This window comes from Corythoichthys intestinalis, chromosome 7 (genome assembly GCF_030265065.1).
Source record: "Corythoichthys intestinalis isolate RoL2023-P3 chromosome 7, ASM3026506v1, whole genome shotgun sequence".
Taxonomy (NCBI): Eukaryota; Metazoa; Chordata; class Actinopteri; order Syngnathiformes; family Syngnathidae; genus Corythoichthys; species Corythoichthys intestinalis.
In genome coordinates this window covers 31519581-31547539 of record NC_080401.1, presented here as the reverse complement: position 1 = coordinate 31547539, position 27959 = coordinate 31519581, and the positions used below count along the sequence as shown (strand labels likewise).

General features: G+C 38.0%; 1 protein-coding gene and 1 long non-coding RNA gene across 2 annotated transcripts; one reads left to right on the top strand and one right to left on the bottom strand.

Moving 5' to 3' along the window:
- Window positions 1–194: 194 nt before the first annotated feature.
- kdr (kinase insert domain receptor (a type III receptor tyrosine kinase)) lies at window positions 195–27959 on the top strand. The gene is made up of 30 exons (XM_057841775.1): window positions 195–368; window positions 2510–2603; window positions 2671–2873; window positions 2943–3064; window positions 3266–3434; window positions 3530–3669; window positions 5500–5683; window positions 5749–5869; window positions 6467–6627; window positions 6710–6866; window positions 8166–8286; window positions 9435–9546; window positions 9664–10008; window positions 11068–11214; window positions 11295–11426; window positions 16180–16286; window positions 16619–16754; window positions 17981–18085; window positions 18161–18274; window positions 20228–20316; window positions 20384–20525; window positions 20597–20688; window positions 20753–20875; window positions 20988–21099; window positions 21161–21260; window positions 21345–21450; window positions 24541–24665; window positions 24739–24814; window positions 26764–26837; window positions 26933–27959. The coding sequence occupies exons 1-30, from the start codon at window positions 314–316 to the stop codon at window positions 27147–27149; spliced, it is 3981 nt and encodes a 1326-aa protein (XP_057697758.1). The 5' UTR covers window positions 195–313; the 3' UTR covers window positions 27150–27959.
- Window positions 22298–24813, bottom strand: LOC130919234 (uncharacterized). The gene is made up of 2 exons (XR_009063912.1): window positions 24535–24813; window positions 22298–23969 (listed from the first exon to the last, which is right to left on the bottom strand). It is a non-coding gene; the product is annotated as an uncharacterized LOC130919234 (long non-coding RNA).

Here is a 27959-nt window from a genome sequence, read left to right as displayed (position 1 = left end):
ATTTTACGGGATCTCCCTATGAAAGTCAAATATTTTGTGGCTCTGTGTGAAAGGCTGTGCTGGATATAAATTACTTTCCAACCATTTCCTCTGTTAGTCCAGCAAGTGGAGGTGTCCACTCAGTTTGGGATGCTCCTCCCAGTTCTGCCCAGCTCAGTGCACTTTACCTCTGCCCCTCTCAGAAGCAAATTCACCTCCATGGGGACCTGCTGCTGAGCACTAGTCGCTCTTCAGCACCCCCGGTTCGATGGATCGGCGTTGAACGGATTATTTTACTTCTTTCAATTTATTCCGGAAATCTGTTTGTGGAATAATGGCTTGGATGTTTTTGATTTTAATTTTTAGTCTGGAACTTTGTTACATTGCTGGTAAGGTCATTAATCATTATTAGAGAGTGTTTAAATGGGATTTAGTCTAGATTCCATTTGTTTTAAAATCTAAAACAGGGTACATTAAAGTCCTATTGTGTTCTCCGTGACGTTTTTTTTCCATACAATGTCTGTTGGCGGGTCAGTCCGTATCCTCAGAAACAGGAACCCCACCTAGGCCAAGCAGGGCCCGGGCCTATTGAGCCTGACTCCACCCACCTTTCCCGGCTTCCTGTTTTGACACAGCACCTCCATTTTGGTGCTGCACTGGAAAAACACAAATTTGGAGTTAAAACTTGTGGGTTAAAGGATTAATTTAAGTAATCGTCTTTAATAAACTATCGGTGAAAGTATTATTTATTTTATTAATTATAACAAAGCAAGTTTTCAGAGACTACAAGTGGCATATAATGACTCTCTGAGAATCTTGTTGAAAAGGCCCAGATGGACCAGTGCTTCAAATATGTTTGTAGCAGCTCGGGTGAATACCCTCCAGTCTGTTTTAAGGGTACTCATGTTTAATTGTATTAGTCGTCTGAATGGTTCAAAAAATGTGATTGTGTTGGGTCTGACTAAAATTTTGTACAACGTTACACACTACTTGTCACGGTTATTGAAGCACTGGTATATGTGCCTTTTAAAAGTGGGTCGCTGGAGACCCAGTGTTGTGTTCCTAAGTCCACTTGTTATTGTTTTATTATTTTTATTATTGTGTTTTTATCGCTTGCTTGTGTTGTGTTGTTGTGATTTGGGCATTGAGTCTGTAAATAAAATCTATCTATCTATCTATCTATTAGGGGAACAATAAAATGATGAATTAAAACCTTGATCGAGGCCGTTTAGATGCATTCTTTCGACCTGGGGTGAACCATTTGGAGAAGTTCCTGTACTGTTAAGGCATGATCTGTACAGGCATGCTTGAATGAGTTTGGTGCCCTACCTGCTCCTAACTTTGACTCATTTGGGTGAATTCCCTAGTTGGGTTTCATCACAATCCCTGGAATTTACCCAATGTGTCCATTTCACAACAATGTAGCATTTTTTGGGGTTTAATTTCCAATGTGAGTCCTTGAGACTTTTTTGTGGGTTTTGAGACGCTCCCAATTCAATGTCAGTTGGTATCGGTAACACTGGTTTCGAAGGACCGTTTTTTTCCCCAAATTTTCCCAATGATGCTACAAGTGAGAAATGGCTCATTGAAATAAAAATGGCTGACTTCCTGTTGGATTTTTCGCATGGGTCTTTGAGACATTTTGTGCATCCTGTTACGACATAACTCAACAAAGTTATGTATTGACTTGAGTAACTGGTGTTGGGGGGCTTATTTTTTCAAAAGCTCTACCAAGTGGGAAATAGTTGATTTCAACCAAAACAGAAGCAACAGCCTACTTAACCTACTGAAGACTTTTTTCCCCGTGTTCTGTTGTAATGGACATGTCCGCCCAATTTCGAGTCAGTCATTGAAATTGGTGTCCCAGCTTTTTCCAAGAGGCACTAATGAGCAAAAAAAAAAAAACCTGATTCAGACCAAAATGGCTAATATTCTGTTAATTTTGTACATAGGTCATTAGGATTTTTTTCTTGCATCATCATGATATGTTTCATGGTTTTGAATAGATTGTTTAAATTGACAATTTAAGTGGCATATCTAGATGCATTATAGGTGTTTGCCTTCAAGAGCCCTAAAATATACACTGTTCCCAAGGGATACATGAGTTTGTAAAATTTGCGCAGTATCAGGCATGTTAAGGATCCTAAAAGAATAATTATTTCATTCATCCATGTTTAATTAGCCGGCAATGACTGCCTGCATTAAACCAGAATTGCCAACTTGCTTTTCAATTCAAGACTAGTCTTCATAATTTTGCAAAAAAACCCCCAAACATTTTCATCTATTCTTATTGTCTATTAAGTCCTCAAGACAAGTCAAATCAATCCTTTGGTGTTTTTTCACCACATTGATAGCAGCTATCAAAAAGATAATTGACTGAATATAATTTTTGTCTTATTTTGAAGGATTATGTTGAATTCAAATTAACCTAAGTGTTAGTCCTATAGACTATAGTCCTAGTTCACTGCTATTTTTTAAATTAAAAAAGCAAACCGTTGTACTGAAGTAATCTGAGTTTATCCCTTTCAAGCTATCGAGCCGCGCTTCACTTCTGAGCCGCCAACGCTGAGTGTCACTGGCGTCCACAGGATGAACAAATCGGACAATTTAGAGCTCACATGCAGGTAATTTATGTCCCCTAGTGTAACTCTATGAAATGACGCCCCATGAAACCGAATATGTCTTCCGCAGTGGTCGTCAATACCTGCGATGGATCACCCCTCTCACCAGTGCTCGCTTTTCAATCAGCGACTGTCGCGGATCGGGACTCTTTTGCATGGAGCTGAAGATCACCAACGCCACCGTAAACGAGACGGGACAATACAGGTGTTTGTACCGCGATCTCAAAACTGAAGGTAGCAAGACATCAGCGTCAGTTCACGTGTTTGTTCGAGGTAAGTTGTGCAGTTCAGGATGGACTGTACTTGACTGGACCGATTAAGCGAAGCTGTTTGTGGTTGCAGATGACAAGGTGCCGTTTGTCCCGTCTGGGAAGGATTACGAGGTGGTGTTCATCCGGGAAGGCGAACGGGTGGTTATCCCATGTCGAGGGTCTCTGGAAAACCTCAACGTAACACTTCATACCGTAAGAAATATACAGTAGTTTATTTGGTTCTCTTACATTTGCTTGACATGTACGTATACTCAATTAGATTTTGAAAGTACACTACCATTCACCATGCAAATAAACTCTTCGGTTACTTGCAAGAAAATGTAATTAAGGAGAATTTCAGTTTTATTTCCTTGTCTATTCCCTGTTCAAACACTATGATCCTGTGTCTGTCAGGAGTATCCAAACAAGGAGTTCCATCCTGACGGGAAAGACTCCTTGTGGGATGCAAAAACCGGCTTTACCATCCCCAGTCATCTGATCAGCTACGCTGGCCTAGTCTCTTGTCAGACCCGCATCGGCGACGAGACATTCAAGTCTCCCCTCTACGTGGTGGCAGTCGTTGGTGAGAAAAAAAACCCTCTGAAGTCTCGGGAGAACAATGGAAGCAATGAGCCTGCTGACTGCCCGTGTGCACACCCCACCCTCTTCCTTCCGCAGGATACAAGATCTACGATTTAACCCTGACCCCGACACAAGTCAGGCTATCCGTCGGGGAGCGTCTGAAGCTGATTTGTATTGCGTTCACGGAACTCAATGTGGGCATCGAGTTCAACTGGACGCACGCTGGACTGCCTTTGGTCAGATCCTCTGACACACATGCTTTCTGTACTGTTATGAGTGTAATGAATTACTTTGGATAATCGGATATTACCCTCGGTGAAGACTCCACATAGCTGAGACTAAATAGGATATAGCTGTTATGATGCCACACAGCTGTTGTTAATTGCTGGACTGGCTCTATGAAGAAGACAGAAGCTACTAGTCCTTCTAAAAAAATTAGCATATTGTGATAAAGTTCAATATTTTCTGTAATGTAATGATAAACATTAGACTTTCATATATTTCAGATTCATTACACACAACTGAAGTAGTTCAAGCCTTTTACTTTGTATAAAAAACATTATATATACAATATACATTTCCATTTATTTTGTATAAAAAAACAAAAGGCTTGACCTACTTCAGTTGTGTGTAATGAATCTAACATATATGAAAGTCTAATGTTTATCAGTACATTACAGAAAATAATGAACTTTATCACAATATGCAAATTTTTTGAGAAGGACCAATATATGTTTTCATTACCTTTTTTGCGGAATATAAGCAATATTTAAAACATTTTGGCAAAGCATAATGGCGATAAAAGCGCGTTTCCAGGTAAAGCTTACTTTTAGTGGTCCCTAACTGTCGACCATTCACATGGATTCTCTTTCATTGGAACGACGTACCACCCGGCCTTAAAATATTGATCTCTCATACTAGCCCCTTACCCTTGCCTTTACACTAAACTTAACCAAAAAATCCCACCTCACCAAGCCCTAAACCTTTAACCCTTTACCCTTACCCCTTGGCTAACCGTAACCAGAATTCCTAGACCCAGTTAGGGACAACTAAAAGTAAGCTTTCCCCGTTTCCAAAGTAGGCTGTTAAAAGATAAAAAATAAAAAACAAAAAGTCAGTTGATTTTGTTAAATCTCATCCCGCAACATGCCTAGAAAATCTTCAAAGTTCATCTCAAATCTCTTTATTGCAACGTCCCTTGCTTCTTCTTCCTCAAAACACTGAAGACGACATGCTTCAATGACGTGACATCATAGTTGCTGTCTCCATTAGATGACGTCATCGAGTACGGATTGTATCATTTCTATAAATATAAAAAAACTCATCCGGGCTAGCGTCGATGGAATTTCTGATTGGAGGGGCGATCATGTAAACAGAGGATCTAGGCTCTAGGAAGTTGCACTTAGAGACGTGAGAAGAAACCTCAGCCTGCTCTTCTCGCCATATGTACCAGGCCATGTTTAAAGTCCGAGAAAATAAAGAAGACTCCGTCTGACGGCACCTCCTGTGTCGGATAAATTCGAAAATGTTTCCATTGAGCTCTTTCGATATATTTTAATATTAAAACGTCTGAAAACTGTCATGAAAACGTAAAAACATTTTGGTGATATTTGTGTGGTTTTTGAAATTTGGGTGTTTCCATTACCAGTTTTAATTGCGAAAATTTTAGTTTCCCGCATTACTAGGGGTAATGGAAATGCAGCTAGGTGTCTTTGATTTGAATAAATCAGGTTTTCACACCTTTCTCTGACTGTGAGTAAGAAAAAACATTTTGAGTGGATGGCTGAATCCATATTTAAATAATAGAAACACCTTCTATTTCCACATCCTTTCAACTTTCATAGAACTATCAAATTTTAGTGTCATTATTACATTTTAGGACACATTTTACAGTTGTTTTTTTGTTGTTGTTGTGCTTGAGTAAATTTGTTGTTAGTTTGCCCGCAGATGATAATATACCTAAGAAATCTTTGGTTTATTCTTTTGGGAAACCTAACATTGCTGCTATGTGAGACACTACCAAAGGCTCATAGTAACTCAAAATACTCCATGTGTCTTTCCTTCAGATAACAGGTAACAGTTCAAGGGCGGCTAACATGACGGCGCACAAGAAGAAGCTCTGGGACTCATTGGAGTTGTCCAACACGCTAACGGTGGATAACGTGACAGTGGAGCACACTGGTGAATACACCTGCACCGCCTCCAGTGGCGCTATGGAGAAGAGCGCTTCGGCCTTCCTCAAGGTCCATGGTACGTTTGTTCAAAATAAAATCAAACCAAAAAGATCCCTGCGCTGAATTTGAGACCATTTCCAGAGAAGCCGTTTATTGACATGAAGGAGCCGTGGAATGATGTATGGGAGGTGAATGTGGGAGGTTTGTTTCCCACCTCCATACCTGTCAAGTACTCAGCATATCCCGAACCAAGCTTTAAATGGTAAGTCACCTTTCTAGTCAATCAAAAATTGTCTTACTAAACAAAATTAATAAAACGTATTAAGCATTTATGAGGTCAATACTAGTATTGTACCATTACCGATACTAATACGACACAAGGACGCTGGCATCGGTATAGATTTTGTTTCCAAATGCGATGAATTAAACAGGAGTAGAAGAACACAATAAAGAAGTCTGTACTGTCCGTAACACGGTGCTAACTGGATATCTTTTCAATGTAACAGGTAGTAACCAGACTGAATAAAAACCAAGATCTCGGTGCCTTTCAACACTTGCTTGTTTTGTTGTAAAATACATTTGTAACATCAGTGATGCTAGTCCGTGGAATCGGTACAGTATTGGCATCGGGCGATACCGCACAGCTAAGTATGATCATCGGTATCATGTGACAAAAAATGTTATTGGAACCATACTGCTCGATAAAGAGGAACCTCTAAAGTGGTCCAATTCACAATTCAACTTGGCCAAATAAGCCTAAACGATAACAATAAATAGAAAACATTTAGAAATAGAAAATTATTATTATTTTTTTTTTACAAAGAGACATCCTCAAGGCTAAGGATGTGTGTCACTACAGGTTAAAAAATGGTCTTCCCCTGAAGGAAGACCACCGGATTAAGCCAAGAAGTGACGCCATCATTTTCAACGGCGTTACCGAAACGGATGCGGGCAACTATACCATCATCCTCAGCAACAAGATAAAAGACGAGCAGAGATCTTTCCAGCTTCTGGTTAATGGCACGTTTCCTTATAACCTTCAGAGAAAATTGATGGTATTGTTTGTAGCGGCGTCCGTAATTGTAGTTTTCTCACTTACCAGTTCCTCCTCATATCATCGAGAAGGAAGTGGCGGTCGACACTGATGTTTTCCTGTATGGCAGCAGTCCCATGCTGCGATGCACTGCTCGAGGCTTCCCCACGCCCACGCACATCCAGTGGCAGTGGATGCCCATGGCTGACTGTCCAGAAGCCTTCCTGTGAGTTTACCAACTTGCTTTCTTGACTTGAAGCACAGATACTTCCCACCGTTGGGAACGGGAATAATCAAAACACAGGTGGAGACAATGACCAGATACGAGTCGACGGTCCTGCCGTGCTCATTTGGAGTTGATCACCGGTTATCAGATACAAAGCGATTTCACAACAGTCTGGAGAAGAGAGCAGGTGGAGACTTCTTATCTGTCATCCACATATCCCGCAGCTTCCTCGATGTCCCACACAATGTTTCCTGTTGTGTTCTTTTTCAGTCTTCCTTGAGTTGCCGATTGAACTGAAACAGCGTATTCTGCTCAAAATGCAACCTAGCAAAACAAGGAAATCGAATGAAATCAAACGGAAGCAGCACTTGGTTGTTGTCTTTTTTTCAGGCATAAAGCTGTGATTTGTTTTTTCATGGGTTGACAAAGCGGGCCAAGGAAACAAACACATTTTGTGGACCCTTTGTTTTTTGGTCAGTTTAGAGAGACTTTGTTTTTTTTTTGTCTAGTTTGTTTTTCTGTTTCTTTTCTAGTTTAGTTTTCTAGTTTGATCCAAGGTCCGTAACATTTTTATCAGTTATTGTCATTATTTTTTTTGCTCACTGTTAATGTTTTGTCAGTTTTCCTCCAGATATATTTTTTCTCAGATTTTTGTATTTTGCAAGGGTTTGAATTTCATGAATATTTGCAAAACATTGTTTTAATTCTTTTCGCTCTTTTTTTTGTCAGATTTCCATCCATTTTTGTCATTCTTCTGTTTGCTTTTCTTGTTGTTTTAATTAACTTTTGGGAATACTGTATAAAAACTTTTTGGCAATATTTCATAAGCTTTGCTCCGATTTGTTTGTTTTTCCAAGTTTTATACTTCTTTTTAACATCGGCACTTTTAAGGTTTTACAAGTTTTTACTGTCTTTCAAGAAACAAATTTTCAGATTGTTCATTTTTTTGTATTTTTTGCGCTAAGTGAATTATTTGTCTGGCATAATGCAAATTTGTACATGACTCAGAAAACACTGTAGTCCATCTCTAGCCTATGCTAATGAAGAGGTGATGCCAAAACTTCAGTATATTTTAAGGAAAAACACATATAAGCTGTTTATAGAAATCAATATATAACATTAAAAAATGAGCAAGGTTATGTTTTGATCAGATGGTTGCTTCAGAGTTGTTTTTACTGGTTGAAGTTACAATAAGGCAATCTTAATTCTATTTGTCAGTTTTTTGTGCTGATTTTCTTCAAGTTTGTATAAGTTTTTTGTTGTGATGTCTCACCTGCTCCCACTTGTTTCACTACACAGGCCTGAACTGTTGCACTCTGAGGAACAAATAGCGTACTGCAAGGCTTGGCGCGACATCCACAATGGCACTGCACACAACCCCGTGGAACGGATTTCCACTGATGTTGATCATGCCCAGAAGGTGCAGTCAGTTTTCCCCTTTTACACCCCCGAGGTTTGGGCTGAGAGTAATAAAAAACAAAATCACATGTCATTCTATTTCTGTGGTGCGTGGTCCAACGAATGATCAATTATATTATGTTATTAGTTAGTAAGAAAAAAGGGTTAAGCGAAATGAAACAAAGCCAAACTTTAAAAGTTGCATAATGGTTCTTACAGGAAACTAACTTCACAGTACAGGTAGTCCCTGGGTTACGAACGAGTTCCGTTCCTGTACTGGCGACGTAACCCAAATTTCTGCGTAAGTTGGAATTAACCCTTTAAGTACCCCTAAATATCCCTTAAATATCAAAATAACTATCCAAAATCATATAAAATACGTCACTGAACTGTCCGCGCCAAGACATTGGAGCTAAGTCCTGGCTAGACAGCGAGCTAAGCTCTGAAATGACGATGTCTGACATCCGTATTTTTTGCTGACATTATTAAGCTGCTCATGACATCAACACTTGCAGAATTTAACCAAAATAAAAATGAAATTAAATTGGTTTTATCTTCAATAGCAACAATTTAAATTTGCCTTTATAACTAGCTGCAGATACAGCAGTAAAAATCCACACAAACGATTAGCATCTATCAGTTAGCGTACGCACATCATCAAAAACAATCACATCAACTCGCCCCAAGTATTCGACTACAATTGAAAACACAATAGTAACAAACAGTACAAAAGCTGTTATATACAGGTGTTGCCTCTTTGGATGCTTCACAAGCAACAAATGTGTGTGGAGGCTTCCAGGCTTTCCCCTGTCTCTCTTGGCTGCATGACTTCTTTGTCGGAACAAAACAAATGCTCTTTTCCTCATGTGTGCGCATGCCTGCTCGCTCTTCTTCGTGTGTGCAAACTGCAAATACCTTCTTCTTCGTGTGTACATGTGCTCTTACACGCGTGCCCTTAGTACTACCTGCGCTATGAGTCCTGCGCCAAGATATAAGCAGCATATATTATTATTAAAAAATATTAAGAAAACAAAACAAAACAACAACAACAAAAAAAACGAGACTTTGTATTGTCGAAATCATGTATGTCGGGTACGTTCAAACCTGGTGACTACCTGTACTGAGATGAAACTTGGGCCAGGAAAAAGACTTTAGTTTTTTTTTTTCTAGAAAATGGTGAGCTCGCTGAAATTTCAGAAAGCCGAAGTTCACGCTCTCTACCGATGCACGGCTGCAAACAAAATCGGAAAGGATTCCCGTGTCATTTTCTTCCACGTGACACGTGAGTTTGCTTTACCAAGTTTTGACAGTTTTTTTTCTTCCAAATTCCGATCTATTTTGAAAATAAGATTTTGCAGAGCTAAAAATGAATTTGTACACACATCATGTGCTTCTGCAGGCGGTTTGGAGCTGAGTGTGTCGCCGTCCGTACCCCTGGAGGAAGGACGTGTAGCTCTGTGGTGCAAGGCGGACGGGCTGATCTATGGCAACCTGGCCTGGTACCACGTGACCAACGTGTCCGGTTGGGAGCGGGCGGCAGGCGTGCAGCCGTGCCGTTCATTGGTGCTGCCGTCGAAACCGCTGTTGCGGCACGTTACGTCAGAAGGGGATCGCGGCACCAATGTGAGCTTAGAGCTGCTTCTGCCTAATGCTTCCCGCCAGGACGAGGGTCTTTACGCTTGCCAGGTAGAGAACATCAAGACCCGAGAGAGGACCTGCCTGCTGCGCTACCTGTCGCTCAGAGGTAGAATGACAGTTTGTGACTTATTTTTTCTACCATTTTTTTTTAAATTTGGGGATCTTCAAATATTTCTAATGTAAAGTTAAACCAGACATGATCTGTGATTCCAGAGATATTTTAAGTAGATTAAGAAAAGTAAAAAAAAAAAATGTAAAAAAGACATTGTGACAAAAACGGATGAAGCAAACAACTGAGCAAACAAAAAATGAACAACAATTGCTAAAAAATGCAAAAATCTGTCAACTAATGAATAACAAAAATGTGACCAAAGTGGATTAAAAATGATCAACAATAACAAAAAAGTACTAAACTAAAACAAGTTTTAATAACATGCTCTGACATGCTTTTCCAAAACTGGAAAAACAAGAGGGGAAAGCAGACAATACCGTATTCACCAAAATCGGACAAAAATCGAGCAAAACAAAAGAAAATCTATTTGAAGAGAAAAAAGCTGTAGAAAAAAATCTGACAATGCAAAAATCTAGCAAAGAAAAAAAAACTAACAAAAACAGAGAAAATTGATTAAAAAAAAAAAAAAAAGACAAATGACAAAAACTCCCAGAAAAATTCCAAAACTTAAATACAACATTACAAAACTCTCCAAAAACTGCATAAAACAAATCCCACAAAAATAGGAGCCAAATCCAAAAATTTTGACACAAATCTGATGAAATTACAATTCTGAAAACAAATGACAAAAAAATGAAAATCATAAAACCTTTGAAAATTTAGTCAAAATGTTTGCCAAAAAATACATTAAAAAAGAAAAAACTCCACAATTTAGAAAAAAATCTGAATTTGCTGGCAAAATAAGACACAACCTCACAATATCGGGCACATCCAGCGTACCTTTATTATATTTTATAAATTATATAATAGTAAATATAAATAATAGGCTGCTGTTCATTTCAAAATACAATCAGAATATTGCTGCCTTCTTTTGTGCTCAATCAAAGCTTGCGTGAAATATTTGGAGGCCTTGTGCTGCTAGACATCTGTCTTCAATTGAGTGGAGAGACATTTTCTGGTGGCTGTCTGTATTGTATTGTCAATGTTTTTTAGGTCTGGAGGCTCCAAGAATCTTAAACAATCTTACCGACCAAAAAGTCAATGTGAGCACCACTGTCACGCTGTTGTGTGACGCTACCGGCACCCCTGACCCAAAGGTGGTGTGGACCAAAAACAACCACACGGTGGTGGAAGGCTCGGGTAAGATGCGCTGGTTTGGAGTCACCTAAGCATTTTTTTTAAAAACTCTTTTTCACTTCACGTCCACAATGTCTTTTTAGGCGTGATCCTGAGCCGGCGCAGTCACGTGCTGACCATCCAGCGCGTAAAGCAGGATGACGGTGGCTTATACAGCTGCTCTGCTTGCAACAGCCACGGGTGCGACACCTCGCAAGCCTTCTTGACTACTGAAGGTCAGGATGGAATTGACTTTCTCTTGTTGGTGTCAATCAGATTTGCAAAATTATCCTCTCATTGGTTGGTCAGAGCAAAACTATTTCCACTAGCAAAAGTGATTATGATTCATTTCATGTAAATTTTGAATAGTGTTTTTTGTCATGGAATTCTATGTGTTCTCTTCTCTGTCTATATTCTTTGTGATCTAGTAAAAAAAAAAAAAAAAAAAAAAAAAAAAAAGCCAAAAACAAACTTGGCAAAAATGACAAATATTTTCAGGCAAAAATATCTAATAGAAAAATAGGACAAAATTGAGGTTAAAAAATGCTCACAATTATGTCCAAAGAACAAAATGTCAAAATCAGACCAATAAATTTGAACATCAGGGTATACAACAGAAAATAAGACAAAACAAAATTGAGACAAAAAAAAATCCCCAATAGCTGGCCACACTGGACAAAAAAATGAGAATAATAAATGTTAATCTGCGCAAAAACCTTGACAAAAAAACAGTTGATGAAGGGCTGAAAATGAAGGACTTGTGATTACATAATAAAGGTGATCTTTCAATAAATTAGAAAGAACTTTGCCTGGTTCCTGTAGCAATGGCCACAACCAAGCACGAAAAAAAAAAAACCTTCCTCCTTATCTGGCCAGGATGCACACTCCCACCTAGTTGGATGACTGTGCCATTAAGTGTCTGAATAAAGCAAACAGATTCTGGGGATTTATAATATGATGATGTACAGGGTAATATATTTAATACAATTTTCTGTGAAGCCTGTGTCAAAGGGTATTCGGCACCCTCAACGATTCTGAACAGAACTCACGATGTACCGTACATAGAAAATGAAGGAATAAAAATGTGGACGGATATATGGAAAAAAACTCGACAAATGACATATATTTTCAAGCAAAAATATCTAATAGGAAAAGAGGACAAAATCAAGTTCAAAAGATATGCTCACAGATATGTAAAACAATGGACAAAACCAAGAAAAAATCCAAACGACAAAATGTCAATATCAGACCAATAAAAAAAAATCCCAAATAGATGGCAACACTGGACAAAAAAATGATTTTTGAACATTGTCAAAAAACAAACAAAGACTGTGCCAAAATCTGCAAAAAAACAAAAAAACAAACAAACAAACAAAAAAAATTATGCTAGAGAAAAAGAAAACCTAAATTGGGAAATAATCCAACAATTTTTTTTTTTTTTTTTAAACAAAAATCACACAAAACCTGTTAAGAAATACAACAAAAACCTTTTGAAAATGGAAAAAAATGATAAAAACTACAAAAAAAAAAAAAAAAAAAACACACAAATTGGGCAGAAATTTGACAAAATATTCCCAAAGAAAATTAAAAAACAAATGGAAATATGACCCTTCCAAATAACAAAAACTACCAAAACTGCATTGTTGACATATACTATTACTGCTATACAGTCAAGCTATTTATATCCATACTCAGCTACAGGATGAAATTTTTATCTCCAGCATTCCCAAATGTGATGCAGCATTTCCTGTTTGCTTGTCAACCCTCCTGGCTAAACTATCTCATTTATATTTAACCTCAAGGCAAACTTTTTGATATCAAAGATGTCAAAGGAGAACAAACTTCCTGATGACGGGAAGCCGGCCCCGTTTGTGCACATCCTCCATCCCAAACAATGGAAGGACTCTGGACAAAGAAGGGTGCTGGCCTCCAAAGTCGACCACTGTGAGACACACAAACAAAGCAGTCTACGTGACGCGGGGCTCGCCAGTAGAATGCGGACCCGCTTAAAATGAGGGCGCCGCTGCTAACGAGATAGACACCACAAATTAGCACGCGCGCACCAGAGAGAGAAAAGAGACCTCGTTTGAAACGATAGACACCTCTTTGTTTGACTGACTTTGGCTGCTGAAAATGTTCTGACCTCACGAAATATTTACAACGCACTACCCAAGGGCGTAGGTTTTGTCTCAACATTGGTCGAGACGATATAACAGCGTAACCTGCATGGACACTTTTGCTGGGGACAGGACATTAATAAGACCAAACAGATTGGGTGAACGGGTGTCAGGGCTACATTTCTCAATAATATGAATGTAATTAATTGAAAGACGAAAAGATTAATGCATAATAAATCTGTATTGACTTATACTAACTTTTATGTGTATTGGATCAGGTGATATACCATGCGATTCAAACTTCCATTTCAAAAACTACTAAAGAAACATTTTGAAAACTTCCAGAATAAATGTCTGGATTTTATTAGCAAATGTAATGTCAATGTTTGAACATAATTTAGATTATATTAACGTACACAATAAACAGTACAAACTTGTTAATAATCTCCTAACTATCCAGGAATGCAAAAAAAAAAAAAAAAAAGTTTTTTTCTTAGGACTACTCAACATTGTTTTTCTAAATAAACACATTAAATATAACTGAAAGGACTTCTTTGTCAGGGAATTACAAAAATAAATAAAAATGGAGCCTTCCTTCGGGTAAAACACTACTGCTTTTGTCCACAAGCACAGCGAAACTCAACAAAAAATGAACGCTCCTTTGGGCTGTTTTCAGACCACATAAATATAATACAATTAAAAATTGACTGACACACACAGACTTGGGACCTCTCTCTAAGCAGCTTCTTGCTCACATTTTTCTGGTTCCAAAGTTTCCAGCATCGTTCATTACATTTCTCACAGTTTAATTCACGTTAACTGTCGAAAACACATACAGCAGGACACCACTCTCGAGGCAGCTTCCTGCTTGAGTTTTGCAAGTTAGCAAATTTACACAATTTAATGTTATGCTAACTCTGATGTAGGTCATGCTTTCAGTCGCAAAATTAGTGGTGTGTTCCCCATCTCCATAACATTGACGTCTTTCTACATTACTTACAGCGGCTGCTGCTGCCGTTTATGCCTGAAAAAAACAAACAAACAAACATCTAATATCTCTCCTCTTCGAAGGGGATGGAGTAGGCGGCATGACATTGTTTTGTCGGGGCTGTGCGTGTGTGTGTGGGGTGGGGGGCCAATCAACTGTGCATTTGAGGAAAAAAAAATGGAACGGCACTTTCAGCAAGTGAAAAGGGGATATGTAAGTCTAAACATACAGTACTTAATAATAGTAGGGTCAATTCTATCCTTACAAAATACAGTATGTGAAGACAATCTAAATTACCTGTTTAACGGAACTTATTATATAATGCAAATAAGGCTGCTTAAAAATTGGTGGGGACAACTTAAGCATCCTGAAAAGTTGGTGGTGTTATGTCCCTACCGTCCCTATGCAAACAGACGCCCTTGGCACTACCCAAAACCAACGTTGAGTCTATCCCTTCGTTTTCTATCTGTCCATCCCATCGTGAGTTCTATTCAGAATCGTTGAGGGTGCCGAATACCCTTTGTCACAGGCATCACAGAAAATTGTATTGAATATATTACCCTGTACATCATCGTATTATAAATCCCAAGAATCTGTTTGCTTTATTCAGACACTTAATGGCACAGTCATCCAACTAAGTGGGAGGGCGCATCTTGGCCAAGACGAAGAATGACATTGTTTTTTGTTGTTGTTTTTTTTGTGCTTGGTCACGAAATCACCTTAAATTCAGAAAAACAGGATATCAATCAGACACAAATAATTGTTTATGTCTTGATCACTAGGCGTCACCATCATTACAGGAACCAGGCAAAGTTCTTCCTAATTTATTGAAAGAACACCTTTATGGGATAATCACAAGTCCTCCATTTTTCCCCTTCATCAACTGTTTTTTGTCAGGGTTTTTGTGCAGATTGCTATGGATTCTTCCGAGTTTTCTTTATTCCCCCAGTATTTTATTTTTTTTTCTGTGTCATATATATATACTGGACTGTCTCAGAAAATTAGAATACACAATATTCTAATTTTTTGAGACAGTCCTGTGTATATATACAGGACTGTCTCAGGAAATTAGAATACACAATATTCTAATTTCCTGACTGTCTCAGGAAATTAGAATATTGTGTATTCTAATTTCCTGAGACAGTCCTGACTCTAATTTCCTGACTGTCTCAGGAAATTAGAATATTGTGTATTCTAATTTCCTGAGACAGTCCTGTATATATTCTGGGGGGGTGGGGTGGGGGGTATTTTTGTGTACAAATTTTTGTCAGATTTTTGCAGGATTCTTGTTTTCTCTTAGTTTTTATACGTTTTCTCTCTTAGTTTTTATACGTTTTCCTAATTTGTCATAATTTTCTCATATTTTGATAGATTTGCCATGCTAGTTTGAGGTTTTTCTCTGACCAATCAATCATATCAAAGGTTGACCAAGCAATGAGTGACGACACTAAATATCTGATGAATGATGAACTAAATATCTATAACATTTTATTACTGTATGAATGTGTTTATTGATTAAAAAAAATATCTCTCATGAGGATTTTTTAAAATTAGATAATAATAATAATTAATTAATTTTTATTATTATTATTTTTCTAATTACCAAAAAGTCACTGGCTCTATGCGCGTGTAGACTATGTGAAAAAATATCAGCGTGGAACCTAACCATTGACACAGTGAAAGCAACTGACAAAATAATTGTTCAAATGTCTTTGAAGAAACTTGACATTTTACCAAATCTGGATGGGTAGGATTAAATTCACTAATAAAAGCTACCAGAAATGAAACATACAGTATATTTCATAACTACACAACTTTTAGAGAGTTTCTTACATTTTCTATTGTATCTTCAGCACTTTTGTGGCGCGATTATGCTCATTACAGGTGCAGAGGAAAAGACCAACGTGGAGCTAATTGTTCCTATCGGCTCGGTGGTCATCGCCATGTTTTTCTGGCTTCTGATCGTTTTTGTCATCCGCGGGAGAAAAAGAGTAAGCATTTCCAGCTCTCACCCATCCAGTATACTGTATTTGAGATTGTTTCAATTGTGAGGGTGAGAGACAATCCTGAATGATGTTCTGGGTGGCCCCTCGTATTCTCGGCCCACACACATGGTGGACATGCTTGAATACAACACTCACACACACGTATAACACAAGTATGACTGATTAGAAGTGACTGCTGCCTTTCGTGTCCTGAAACAACAAGGTCACTTTCTGTTGTGTAAGTCACGTACACCCACTGGGCCCCTTTTAAGCGGCGAGAGCTTCACTGTAAGCACGTCACACTGTGACACAGTCATGCAAATGACGCTCTGTTTCAGCCCAACGGAGGAGAGCTGAAGACGGGTTACCTCTCCATGATCCTCGACTCAGAGGACGTGCCTATGGACGAGCAGTGTGAGAGGCTCACTTATGACGCTAACAAGTGGGAGTTCCCTCGGGACAGGCTGAAGCTAGGTACATGAATTCACGTGACTTCAATTTGAAGATGCTTATCATTTAACTGAGGATTGTCATACTCATCTTTGTTGAGGGCCACATTGTAGTTTCCTTTGGAGGGCCATTAAATTCGACAACTGTTTATCGACTATTCGACAACGAATACATTTTTTAATTAATCAAAAGCTTATATGCTAGTTGATTTTTTAGAGACATTATTCACCCAAAAATGGTCTGAGTCCTCTTTTTGAAACTCCTAATAACAAATATTCTGTATATATTTTGTATATACAGTATCTGTATACAACCGTCTTTCATTGAGAACTACTCACATTTTAGTTAAATTTAAATTTCAAAAAGTTGATGCACTTGATTTGCTTTTGCGGACCACACGAAATGACGTGGTAGGCCAAATTTGGCTCCTGGGCTTTGAGTTTGACACTTTTGATTTCACTCTGTGAAAACTGGGAGGTCTGGCAGTGAAAGATCATGTTTGAGTGCATGTGTAATACGGATAAATATTTTGAAAAAAGTATAAGAGAATATACAGTACATGCTACATGACTATAAGTAGTAGGACAAATCATCACAACTTTACATGACGTCCTCGTCAAACCGCTCAACAGGAAGTCCGCAAATGCCTACTCCAGGGGTCCCCAAACTATTCCACATCGGCCACAGTGAGTGCTGGATTTCTTTCCAACAAAACAGGACGGCACCAATCTGGTGTCTTACAAGTGTAATCAGTTGATTGTAGTCAGGTGCTGCCAGTTTTAGCAGAAACCTCATTGGTTAACCGGTCTGTGCTCGATCGGTAGGAACAAAAACCAGTACCCACAGAGGCCCTTGAGGACCGGTTTGGACACCCTTGGCCTAATTTGAGAGTTTGTTCTAAGAAACGATGACTGAAGGCTCCTTAACTCATTAATTGCCATTAACAGCAATAGACACCCAGTCCATTGACTGGGAAAGCTGGCTCTAGCAATCATTTGCTCACAGCCTCTCCCAGTCAAAATGGATTTCACGTCCAGCCCCGTTAATGGCAGCCAATGAGTTAATGGTTACTAATTCTTTTACTTTTAAAAAAAACAGGAAGTCATACTTTCCAGTAGAATATAAATCCAACACAACAACGGTTGTCAACCATGTTTTCTGTTGATTTATAAGTTCTGAGTGTCATTTTATAGTATTTAAAGGAACTAAAATCAAACAAGCATAATTGAAGATGTGATATACATTTCAAGGCGATCCGCTGGGACGAGGTGCATTTGGTCAGGTCGTTGAAGCTGCTGCTTTTGGCATTGAAAAAGTTGCCACCTGCACCACTGTTGCGGTCAAGATGCTTAAAGGTGAGTTTTAAACCATATGGATGGTATGTACAAAGGTGGATACAAGTCTAATGTTGGAACAATAATGTATGGCAGAGGGTGCCACGTCCAGCGAGTACCGAGCTTTAATGTCAGAACTAAAAATCCTCATCCACATCGGACATCACCTCAATGTAGTCAATCTACTGGGAGCCTGTACCAAGACTGGCGGTAAGTGGGTGGGGTAGTCACTGTTAATAACATTTATACCTGTTATACCTTCAAGCAATTCCACTCACTGAGTCAGTATGTATGATTTCTCTCTTTGTGTTTTTGGTTTCTGCATCATTCACTCCTTACCATGCTGTGTAATTACACCATCATTACAGCAAAGCTAGTTTCACCTAGCAACTATAAATATGGTGTGCTTGTCTATCTATTGTAAAAGAAGGCTCAAGGACATATGACCAAAAAGACACAACTAATTGACCATTCATTATTAAACATCCTAATATGGAAACCCAAAAGTGAATTGGTCATAATGAAAAATCTAGACCCCAATGCTAGCTTCACCAAAACACATTAAACTTGGGAGGGATGTCTATGGTAACTAGAATTACAAAAAAAAAAAAGCTCATGAACCCATGCCCCATAAGACACAGGAAGTGGGCTTTTGAGTTTGAATGACCCAAAAATGGACTCCTAAAATTGTCTTGGTCTTGCTTTAAAATTCATATCCTTAAATTGGTTTTAAAAAATGAACATTAAAAATTGGAAGACATGTCTATTATAACTAGACCTACAAGAATAAGGCTCATCATGCCTTTCCCAAAAAGACACTGGAAGTCAGCCATTTTGGTTTAAGGGGACAATTTTAATCTTTATCTTTATTTCTCTGAGATAGAAATTTATATCGATGTATTTATGTTCGATAATAGGTCATGGAGCAGCAGAAATGTACTCAACATACAAAACCTACCCAACTTTCCTTTTTAAACTGGAGTTCTGTTTTTATCTATTGTTTTAGTCTGAATATGTTGTTTGCTTGTTTCTCTGTTTCAACTATTTCAACTCATTGCGCAACTGTAAAACCTCTCTACAAATGAAAAATCATATAATAATACACAGAAATAATCATTTTCTGCGCTAAATGGAGACCGCTACCCCTGCGAAATCTGTGAAGTAGATTAATTATAAATATAATTAAGAAATTATATGAATTAGTAATTATATTAAAACATTTTTTTTGTTGTTCAATGTATTTATTCAGATTTAACAGCATTGGCAAGAGATACAAATAAGACATTTTTTTTACCCACCCCCCACCCCCCCAAAGTACTGTATAATCAAAACAAAACCCTTATATGTATATTTATATTTTTATAAATGGCTTTTAAGCACTGCAAGGTAATAATTATGAAATAAATGAGATGTATGTAAAGGAAAACAATGATTTATACTTGTATACATGCATATATCTTTACATTTTAAAATATAATAACACATTAGACTCCAGCGGCTCCTTCCTTGACTGACAAAGATAATGGTGATGGTGAAAATAAACACCTGTGCACTTCGATGAAGATGACGACACATTGCACAGGTGTCAAGGGAGCCTACAGTACAGTACAGTTAGCGTTGAAAGTGATCCTGAGTCTTTATGACATTCTTAGTGGTAGTTGCACCTGAACCCTCCCAAATTGCCCCCGATCCCCTCGAAATGGCTGAAACACACACTTCCGGTGATCGGATGGAATCGATCTCGGCAGCCGATGACACGGGAGAGTTGACTTTCATTCAGAACTGTCGTTGGATTTGTCCCGCCACCCTCCCTTCCCCAGTTATTCTCGCTTGACGCGCGGGCCTCATTGTGCATGTGGACTCCAATGTGCGCTCGGCGCTTTTGGACTCCACATTCAAAATCGGTGCACCTCTCGGCGAGGGGTTCCTCGGAACTGTCTTTTGACGCCGGAAATGCCGAGTCCCGAGTCTCTACTCCTTCCTAGCCAGTTATGTTGGATAAAAAACAAATACAATGGCTGAAAACCAACCAGTACCTCAAAAATCTGCAAATAACTGAAAACGCAAATTTTGCGCGAATTGGCAAGAGATCTATGCATTATTAATATTATTATTAAAATAACTCAATCCCTGACACTCAAATTTCTTTCATCGCCTTTTTAGGCCCTCTCATGGTCATTGTGGAGTACTGCAAACACGGAAACCTATCTAGCTACCTGAAAAGCAAGCGCGGAGAGTACAGTCCATACAAGGTAGATGAATCAAATATGGCATAATATAGCAACTCGATATTCATTCTTGTCCATCTGCGGTCCTCAGCGAAAGAGAACTGACAGCCGGAGGTGGACATCCACGGTAGACGACGTAACCGAAGGAGATCTCGGCTTGGGGAAGATTGCGCAGCTGGACATTTGCACAGGGACGGCCGACAGAGCTTCAGGCCACTCGAATCCTCAGGACGGTATGCAAATTCAGTCTGACCTTCTCTCGAATCTGGGTTTCTCTTCCCTTAATGCCCACTGTCCATTGCAGAGAGCACAGACGAAGACCACCTAACTATGGAAGACCTGATATCCTATAGTTTTCAGGTGGCCAAAGGAATGGAGTTCCTCTCCTCTCGCAAGGTAAGCACAGTCCAAGATCGAGATGCCTGCCCACATCAAAGCTAACTGAAAATTGCAATTTCAGTGCATCCACAGAGATCTTGCTGCAAGGAACATTCTGCTCTCTGAGAACAACGTGGTAAAGATCTGCGACTTTGGTCTGGCCAGGGACGTCTACAAGGACCCCGACTATGTCCGCAAGGGAGATGTTAGTCTCAAACCTCAAATAGTGGCTAATTACAGTGACTTTCCACAAATGAATTTGTCAAATCTCCACATAACTAAGGATTAGATTTGACATCTTTGTGGTTTCCCTGTAGGCACGTCTTCCTTTGAAGTGGATGGCTCCAGAAACCATCTTCGACCGGGTGTACACAACCCAGAGTGATGTCTGGTCCTTTGGGGTCCTACTCTGGGAGATATTCTCACTGGGTAAACACAAGGTTATTCTTGTACAAACTGTATGATTAATAACTTCATGTGTGGTTTCCAGGAGCATCTCCTTATCCTGGTGTCTGCATTGATGAAACCTTCTGCCGAAGGCTTAAAGAAGGCACCAGGATGCGTCCACCGGAGTATGCCACTTCGGAAATGTGAGTCACAAGGATGTTATTATTGGCAGCTCACATTTATTGACATGCTAAGACCACCCCTCCCAAATCTAATTGCCTTGGCAGATATCAGACCATGCTTGATTGCTGGTTGGACCGTCCCACGGACAGGCCGACATTCGCTGAACTGGTTGAGCATCTAGGCAACCTGTTGCAGGCCAGCGTTCGTCAGGTATTCATGTTTGCCATAATGATGATTTAGCAGGATGAAATATTTATACTGTATTATCCCCAGTGTTTGTTAATAACGGTGTTAGAATATAACGGTGTTACTAACGGCGTTATTTTTTTCAGTAGTGAGTAATCTAATTAATTACTTTTCTCATCTTGGCAACGCCGTTACCGTTACTGAGCCGGGAAAGGTGTGCGTTATTATGTGTTACTGTGTTGGTTGAATGACACGAGAAAAGTCTGAGAGAGAAGGACTCACGGAGACGAGAGAGCAGAGCAGGAGTGGGGAGGAGGCAAGGGAGTTGTGACGGTGTTTCAAACGCGATGCTAGGTGGCTCTAATATTACCTGACTGTAGCCGATAGCCTACAAACTACGCCCACATGATGTTACGGTAGATATCACATAATATAGAACTAGATGCAAATAACAGACACGGAGGATTAACAACATGTATGTAAGAACTAGATGCGTTAGTAAACAGTCGCCATCTTAAAGTAGTAGACCTCTCAGAAAGGCTCTGTGGTAGAGAAACTTCCTAGCGAACCTAACTGTTTTTATTTACTTAAATCTATCTTTGAATGGTGAAACAGTTTTAAAACTTACACATGTCGAAAGTAGACAGGAGTGAACTAATGCAATAACGGGAGCAATTTTAACAACTTTACGGTTGATTCACAACATTAAATGACTTCCACACATAGCAAAGGTTACTATCTAGTTATCACAATATCCGCAATACCCCTGTGTCTAGTTAAGTTTAGGGTAAAGAATTGGACTAGGGCCACTTGTCTCAAAAAACCTTAAAACTTCACTTTGTGTGACCTTTTTTTCTTCTTTTTTTTGAGAAAAAAAAACCATGAAAATTATCACCAGTTACTTTGCCAAGTAACTAATTACTCTTACACTCAGGTAACTGAGTTACTAACGCCATTACTTTTTGGGAGAAGTAATTTGTAACTGTAACTAATTACTTTCTTAAAGTAAGATTAGCAACACTGATTATCCCTCTTGGTTGTCCATCACTATAAATGGCACTGAATGAGTTGGAGAAATAATTCAATATTTTTGCTCTTTATATTATTTGTGAATGATAATAATAGGTGTGAAAATTTGTTGTAAAATTACAATGAAAAGGATGAAGTAGCAATATGTATAACGAAAACATTATTGATTGTAGTACAATTTTTTTAAAATTGTGATTTTACACAAATGTTACATTATTATTAACCCCTTTAGACCTGAGCATGCGTTCACATCTCTAAATAAATAAATACACTGAATTTAGTTGCAATTGCCACTTCTGGGAGATGATTGGACGAAACTTTCAAATCATTAGGTTTAGCACAGCCTCTTTGCTATTTTGGGCTCTTTGAAAATGGCTGAGACAAAACGCAACTTAAAAAAGGTTGTGATAAACGGCAAGTCGTTTAGGTGGATATCAATCACAGACTCCAGTCCAATAGAAAACAGCACAATAAAACAAACTGATCAAAGTAGGGCAACTGGAGAAGCATGAAGATGAAGGCACACAGAGCGGTAAGCAAGGCAATCGTCTGACAAAGCAGAGACACACAGGTGTCCCTAAATACAGTGCGCGCAAAGACGGTGTACTCCTTAATGCGTCATAAAGAACTGAGAATACAAACATGTCATAAAGAAGAGCGGAGAACAAAACCATGACAAAGGCAAACGTAAGTGCTCATTTCTCATCAGAAACAATTGTAACATAACATTAATATTGAAAAATAACCAATAATAGCATTAAACATCCCCGACCAAAAAAATGCACTTTATTCTGGTATTTGAGTAGAGTAAAAGTCAGATTTTTTTGAAAGATTTTTTTTTTTTTTTTGCTCAGCAGAAAAAAAGGTGGTCTAAAGTGGTTAATTAGTGAATTTTATGACCCCCAGTTACATGAAAAATACCTCATAATAAGTAAAAATAATAGCTTGAATTGATTTTTCAATGAAATTGGAAAATACCTCACACAATTCACAGTGAATAATACTGTCAGGAAAATGTCCCAGTAACTATAAAATCTTACGAATTGTCCACATAAAAATTTACTGTATGTTACTCCCCCCAAAATATCATATTAATTTTTACAGTACAGAATAATATAAAATAAATATTTCAAACTTTAAATGCATTTTAAATACCTATTACTCACAATGTAATGTAATGAATTGTGACTTTGTATTTTGTGCCAAATATTACAGTTGAAAGAAATAGTAATAGTATGACAGCTAAGTTAATTTTCAAAGCTGTCTTCCAATGTTGTACAATAATTATTATTGTAATGTTATTACTAAAACAAATCATATTGGCAATCCATGACTTGTGTTGTTTCCTATTTTGTTTTGTTTTTAACTGTGTCTGGCAGCACGGTGGATGGATGGTTAGCACATCCACCTGACAGTTCTGAGATCAAGCGTTCAATCCCAGGCTGTGTGAAGTTTGCATGTTCTCCCCGTGCCTGCGTGGGTTTTCTCTGGGGTGCTCTGTTTTCCTCCCACGCCTGAAAAACATGCATGGTAGGATGATTGGTCATTCCAAATGAGCGTGAGCGTTTGTGTTTCCTTGTACGATTGGCTGGAAACCGATTCAGGGTGTATCTCGCCTACTGCCCATAGTTAGCTGGAATAGGCTTCGCACCCACGTTACCCTCCTGATGATAAGCAGGTGGGAAAATCAATAAATGATTTAGCTGTGTCTTGCTGATTTTAATATTTTATTTACTTTTAAAAAAAAAAAAAATCTATTTCTTAATTGATTGTTTTTAATTGTTTCTTGTTGATTTGAATGTGATGTAAAGCACACTGAATTACCTTGTGCTATACAAATAAATTTGCCTTGCCTGTAAAATTATAGCGGCAGCTATCGATCTACTCAGCAAAACAAATTTTAAAGTAACTAAATAGTGAAATATACTGCATATGAATAATGTTTTCAACCAAAATATCATAAAAAAAAGTGAATTGAGTACAAATCAATCATAACATAACAATCCAAACATAAATCCAAATATGACTTCTGAGAAAAGTCAGTAATTTCCTGGTTTAACATACATATGATGTTCTCACCTCTAGGATGGTAAGGACTACATCCCGCTGACAGCAGGAGGTGACACAATGGGAGTTCCAGGTTACACTACACCTCAGAGCAGAGAAGCCCTGGATGCGCAGCCACACTACGACAACGCTGTGTCTTTCGGGTATAAGTCATGTCTCCTAGAAGTGTTCCATTGCTCAAGTCCACTTATGTTCAGAAGTGTCTTTGGTGTCCAGGCAAGGTGAAACGTGCAGCCGGAGGCTCAGCGTGAAGACGTTTGACGATGTTCCTGTGGAGCATAACAGTGTCATGGTCAGCGTCACTGATACATTGAAAGATTGATTTAATGACAAAAGTGATTTCCATACACAGAAGTTGTAAATTTACTGGAATTAAGGTTTAATATCGATAAATAAATTTAATATCAATTTGCAAGAAAAAGCAGCTGTTAAAATTAACAAATAGAAATAAATCGTGACACGGCTAGAAAAAGTTGTAATGAAAAATGTTTTTTTTTTTTTTTTTTTTTTTAGAATTAAGTCAATATCAAAAGAAATGAAGTTTTAAAACAAAAAGTGACAAGAAAAACATTTTAAAATGAAGAGGATAAACTTGCAATTCACAGAAAACTTATATTCATAAATATATATAATATATAATAAGTGTCAAATTTTATAATTAAAACTAGTTTTAGATATTAAGAAAAAAAAATCTAATAATAATATGACAAGGAAAGTTTTGGGAATAGAGTTGGAGTTATTTGAGGAACAAGTCGTAACATTATAGAAAAATTAAAAATGCTACGAGAAATAAATTGTAATCTTACAGCAAATCACGATGTTACCTAATTGTAGCAATATAATGAGAATAACTTCATAAAACTAAAAATAACATTGCAAAGGCACATAAAAATGCGCTTAATGTTACAAAAATAGTATACATATTATAAAAGTTGCTGTAACGAGAATTAAGTACGTAGCGATGTTTAAAAAACAGTTTGGAAGTTAAATGTAAAAATGTCTCACGTAACCACGATAATGTTGTTTTTTAGTTCAGTCATTGAATCTATCGCCGTCAATGGCACAGATGTTTATTATTATTATTAGGGCTGTCAAACGATTAAAATTTTTAATCGAGTTAATTACATCTTAAAAATTAATTAATCGTAATTAATCGCAGTTAATCGCAATTCAAACCATCTATAAAATATGCCATATTTTTCTGTAAATTATATATATATTCTGTAAAATAAATTGTTGGAATGGAAAGATGACACAAGATGGATATATACATTCAACATACAGTACATAAGGACTGTAGTGGGCATTTCACTCTACTGTCATTTAAATCTGTCTATGCTGTCCTCACTCCGAAGCGTCTTTTTCCAAAGCTAGACAGCTAGTGAACGACGCCTTAATAATTAGACTTCTTCCTTTTTCATCTGATTTATTAATAAAATGGCCTCAAACCATTGTCCTCTTTAGACCGTCGTAAAACTACAAAATAAAAGTACACAAGCATTGCATTAGCAACAACGTTAGCTTAGCACGCTATACAGGTTCACTAAACATAAACAAAAAGCGTCTCATACAAAAAATATAACATTTCACTTACTAACATAATATGTACATTCTTTACAACAACCATACTTACGGACAAATCTTGTCCAACGATCATATAAGCACAACATTATCAGCCCGAGACGTCGTGCAGCCATAATGAACTGGCAAGAAAACAATAAACCATGTCGCAAAGCGACCACAAGAGTTCGCTGTTGGACAGCACAAAAAGCCTTGCTGTAAAACTTACCAAAAGGGAGAATACTTTCTGAGCGGGACATGTGCGTTAATTGCGTCAAATATTAAACGCGAAAATAACGCGATAATTTTGACAGCCCTAATTATTATTAATATTTTTTAAATTTATAAATACTTTTGTGCTAATATAACAAAAATAGATAATAAAAAAGTTGCTTTAACGAGAATTGTGATTTTAGGAGAAATAATGTTCGGAAATTAAATGTAAAATGTCTCACGTGACCACAATAATAATATGACTTTTTAATTCAATCATTTACTCTTTTGCCGTCTGTGGCTCAAATGTTTTTTTTTTTTAATACTTAAAACATTTTGCAATATCGTAAGAAAAGTTATGAAATTTCAAAGTAATATTTTTTTTTTTTTTTTTTTTAAAGCAATTTTGTCATAAATGCAGCAAAACACTACATGAACACTTTTGTTTTTTTTAAATCATTGATATAGGAAGGTCACATAGATAGTTCAGCCGACGAGGCAAAAGGTTTGAATCCTCAGCTCCTCACGACACACAACTTTAGGTGAGTCGGCCAATCAATGTCATTGTCGCTCTTTAAAAAATTCCTCTTCCACCCAAACATTTTCACAAAACGTCATTTTGTTTCCTGCCAATCAGCCAACTTCTGCGCTGCAAGAGCAAAGAATCCCTGGCTTCCGGCTCTTCCAACCAGACAAGCGGCTACCAGTCCGGCTACCACTCGGATGACGCTGACACACCCGTTTATGCTAACGAGGAGGCCATCGTCAAGCACGCCATGCTGCTAAAAAAGCAGAAACCTCCCCCCATCCACAAATTCGGCATGGAGATCCGCTACAGCACGCCGCCAGTCTGACCTGCTGAACCCTCGTGCTTGTACAATGTTTTTGTGGAACAATTAGTAGAGCTGTCGTTGTTGTGGATGGCATCGTAAATCAACCGAGGAAAAAATGAAGGTTGAATGACGAGAGGGTGTAAATTAGCCCGGCTATCGTGTTTGCTCAGCGAGCTAACGAGAGGACTCGCTTCCTGCGTCGCAGGAAACACTGTCGGAAATTTTTAGATCGTGACGTCAGTGCACCGAATTCTTTTGTTTGTTTGGGATTGGAGACAGTTCTCTTTTTTGTGTACAGTTGCAGTTACAGTTTTTGTACCCATGTTACCGTATATATGCAAATCAGATAATTATAACTAGTTTTATAAAACAAACTGATTGGGATTTTTCCACTAATAAAGTATTTGACATTAAAAAAAAAATCTTTCAAGTTCAGTTTTTCGCAGGAATTCTGCTTCAAACAAAATAGCTGACTCCCTTTTGAATTTCTATTGAAAAGCATTAGGACAGGCTAAGTTGAGAGGATTTTCACTTTTAAAGTGAGGATTGTGACTTTTTTCCTCAAGTCAGAATTCTGACTTTATTCTCAGAATTCAGAATTTAAAGTGAAAATGATCACTTTAACCATTTCGTTCATGAATTATTTTTGTTTTGTTTTTTTAATCTCTTCCAAGCCACTCATTTAACTTATTGGCCACCATTGACGGCACTCAAACATGAGCAGTCACAACTAGAGCTGTCCCGATCGATCGACATCCCGATTGATCTGGTCCGATCACGTCATTTTCAAAGTATCGGAATCGGCATAAAAATATCGGCCCTGCCTTTTTT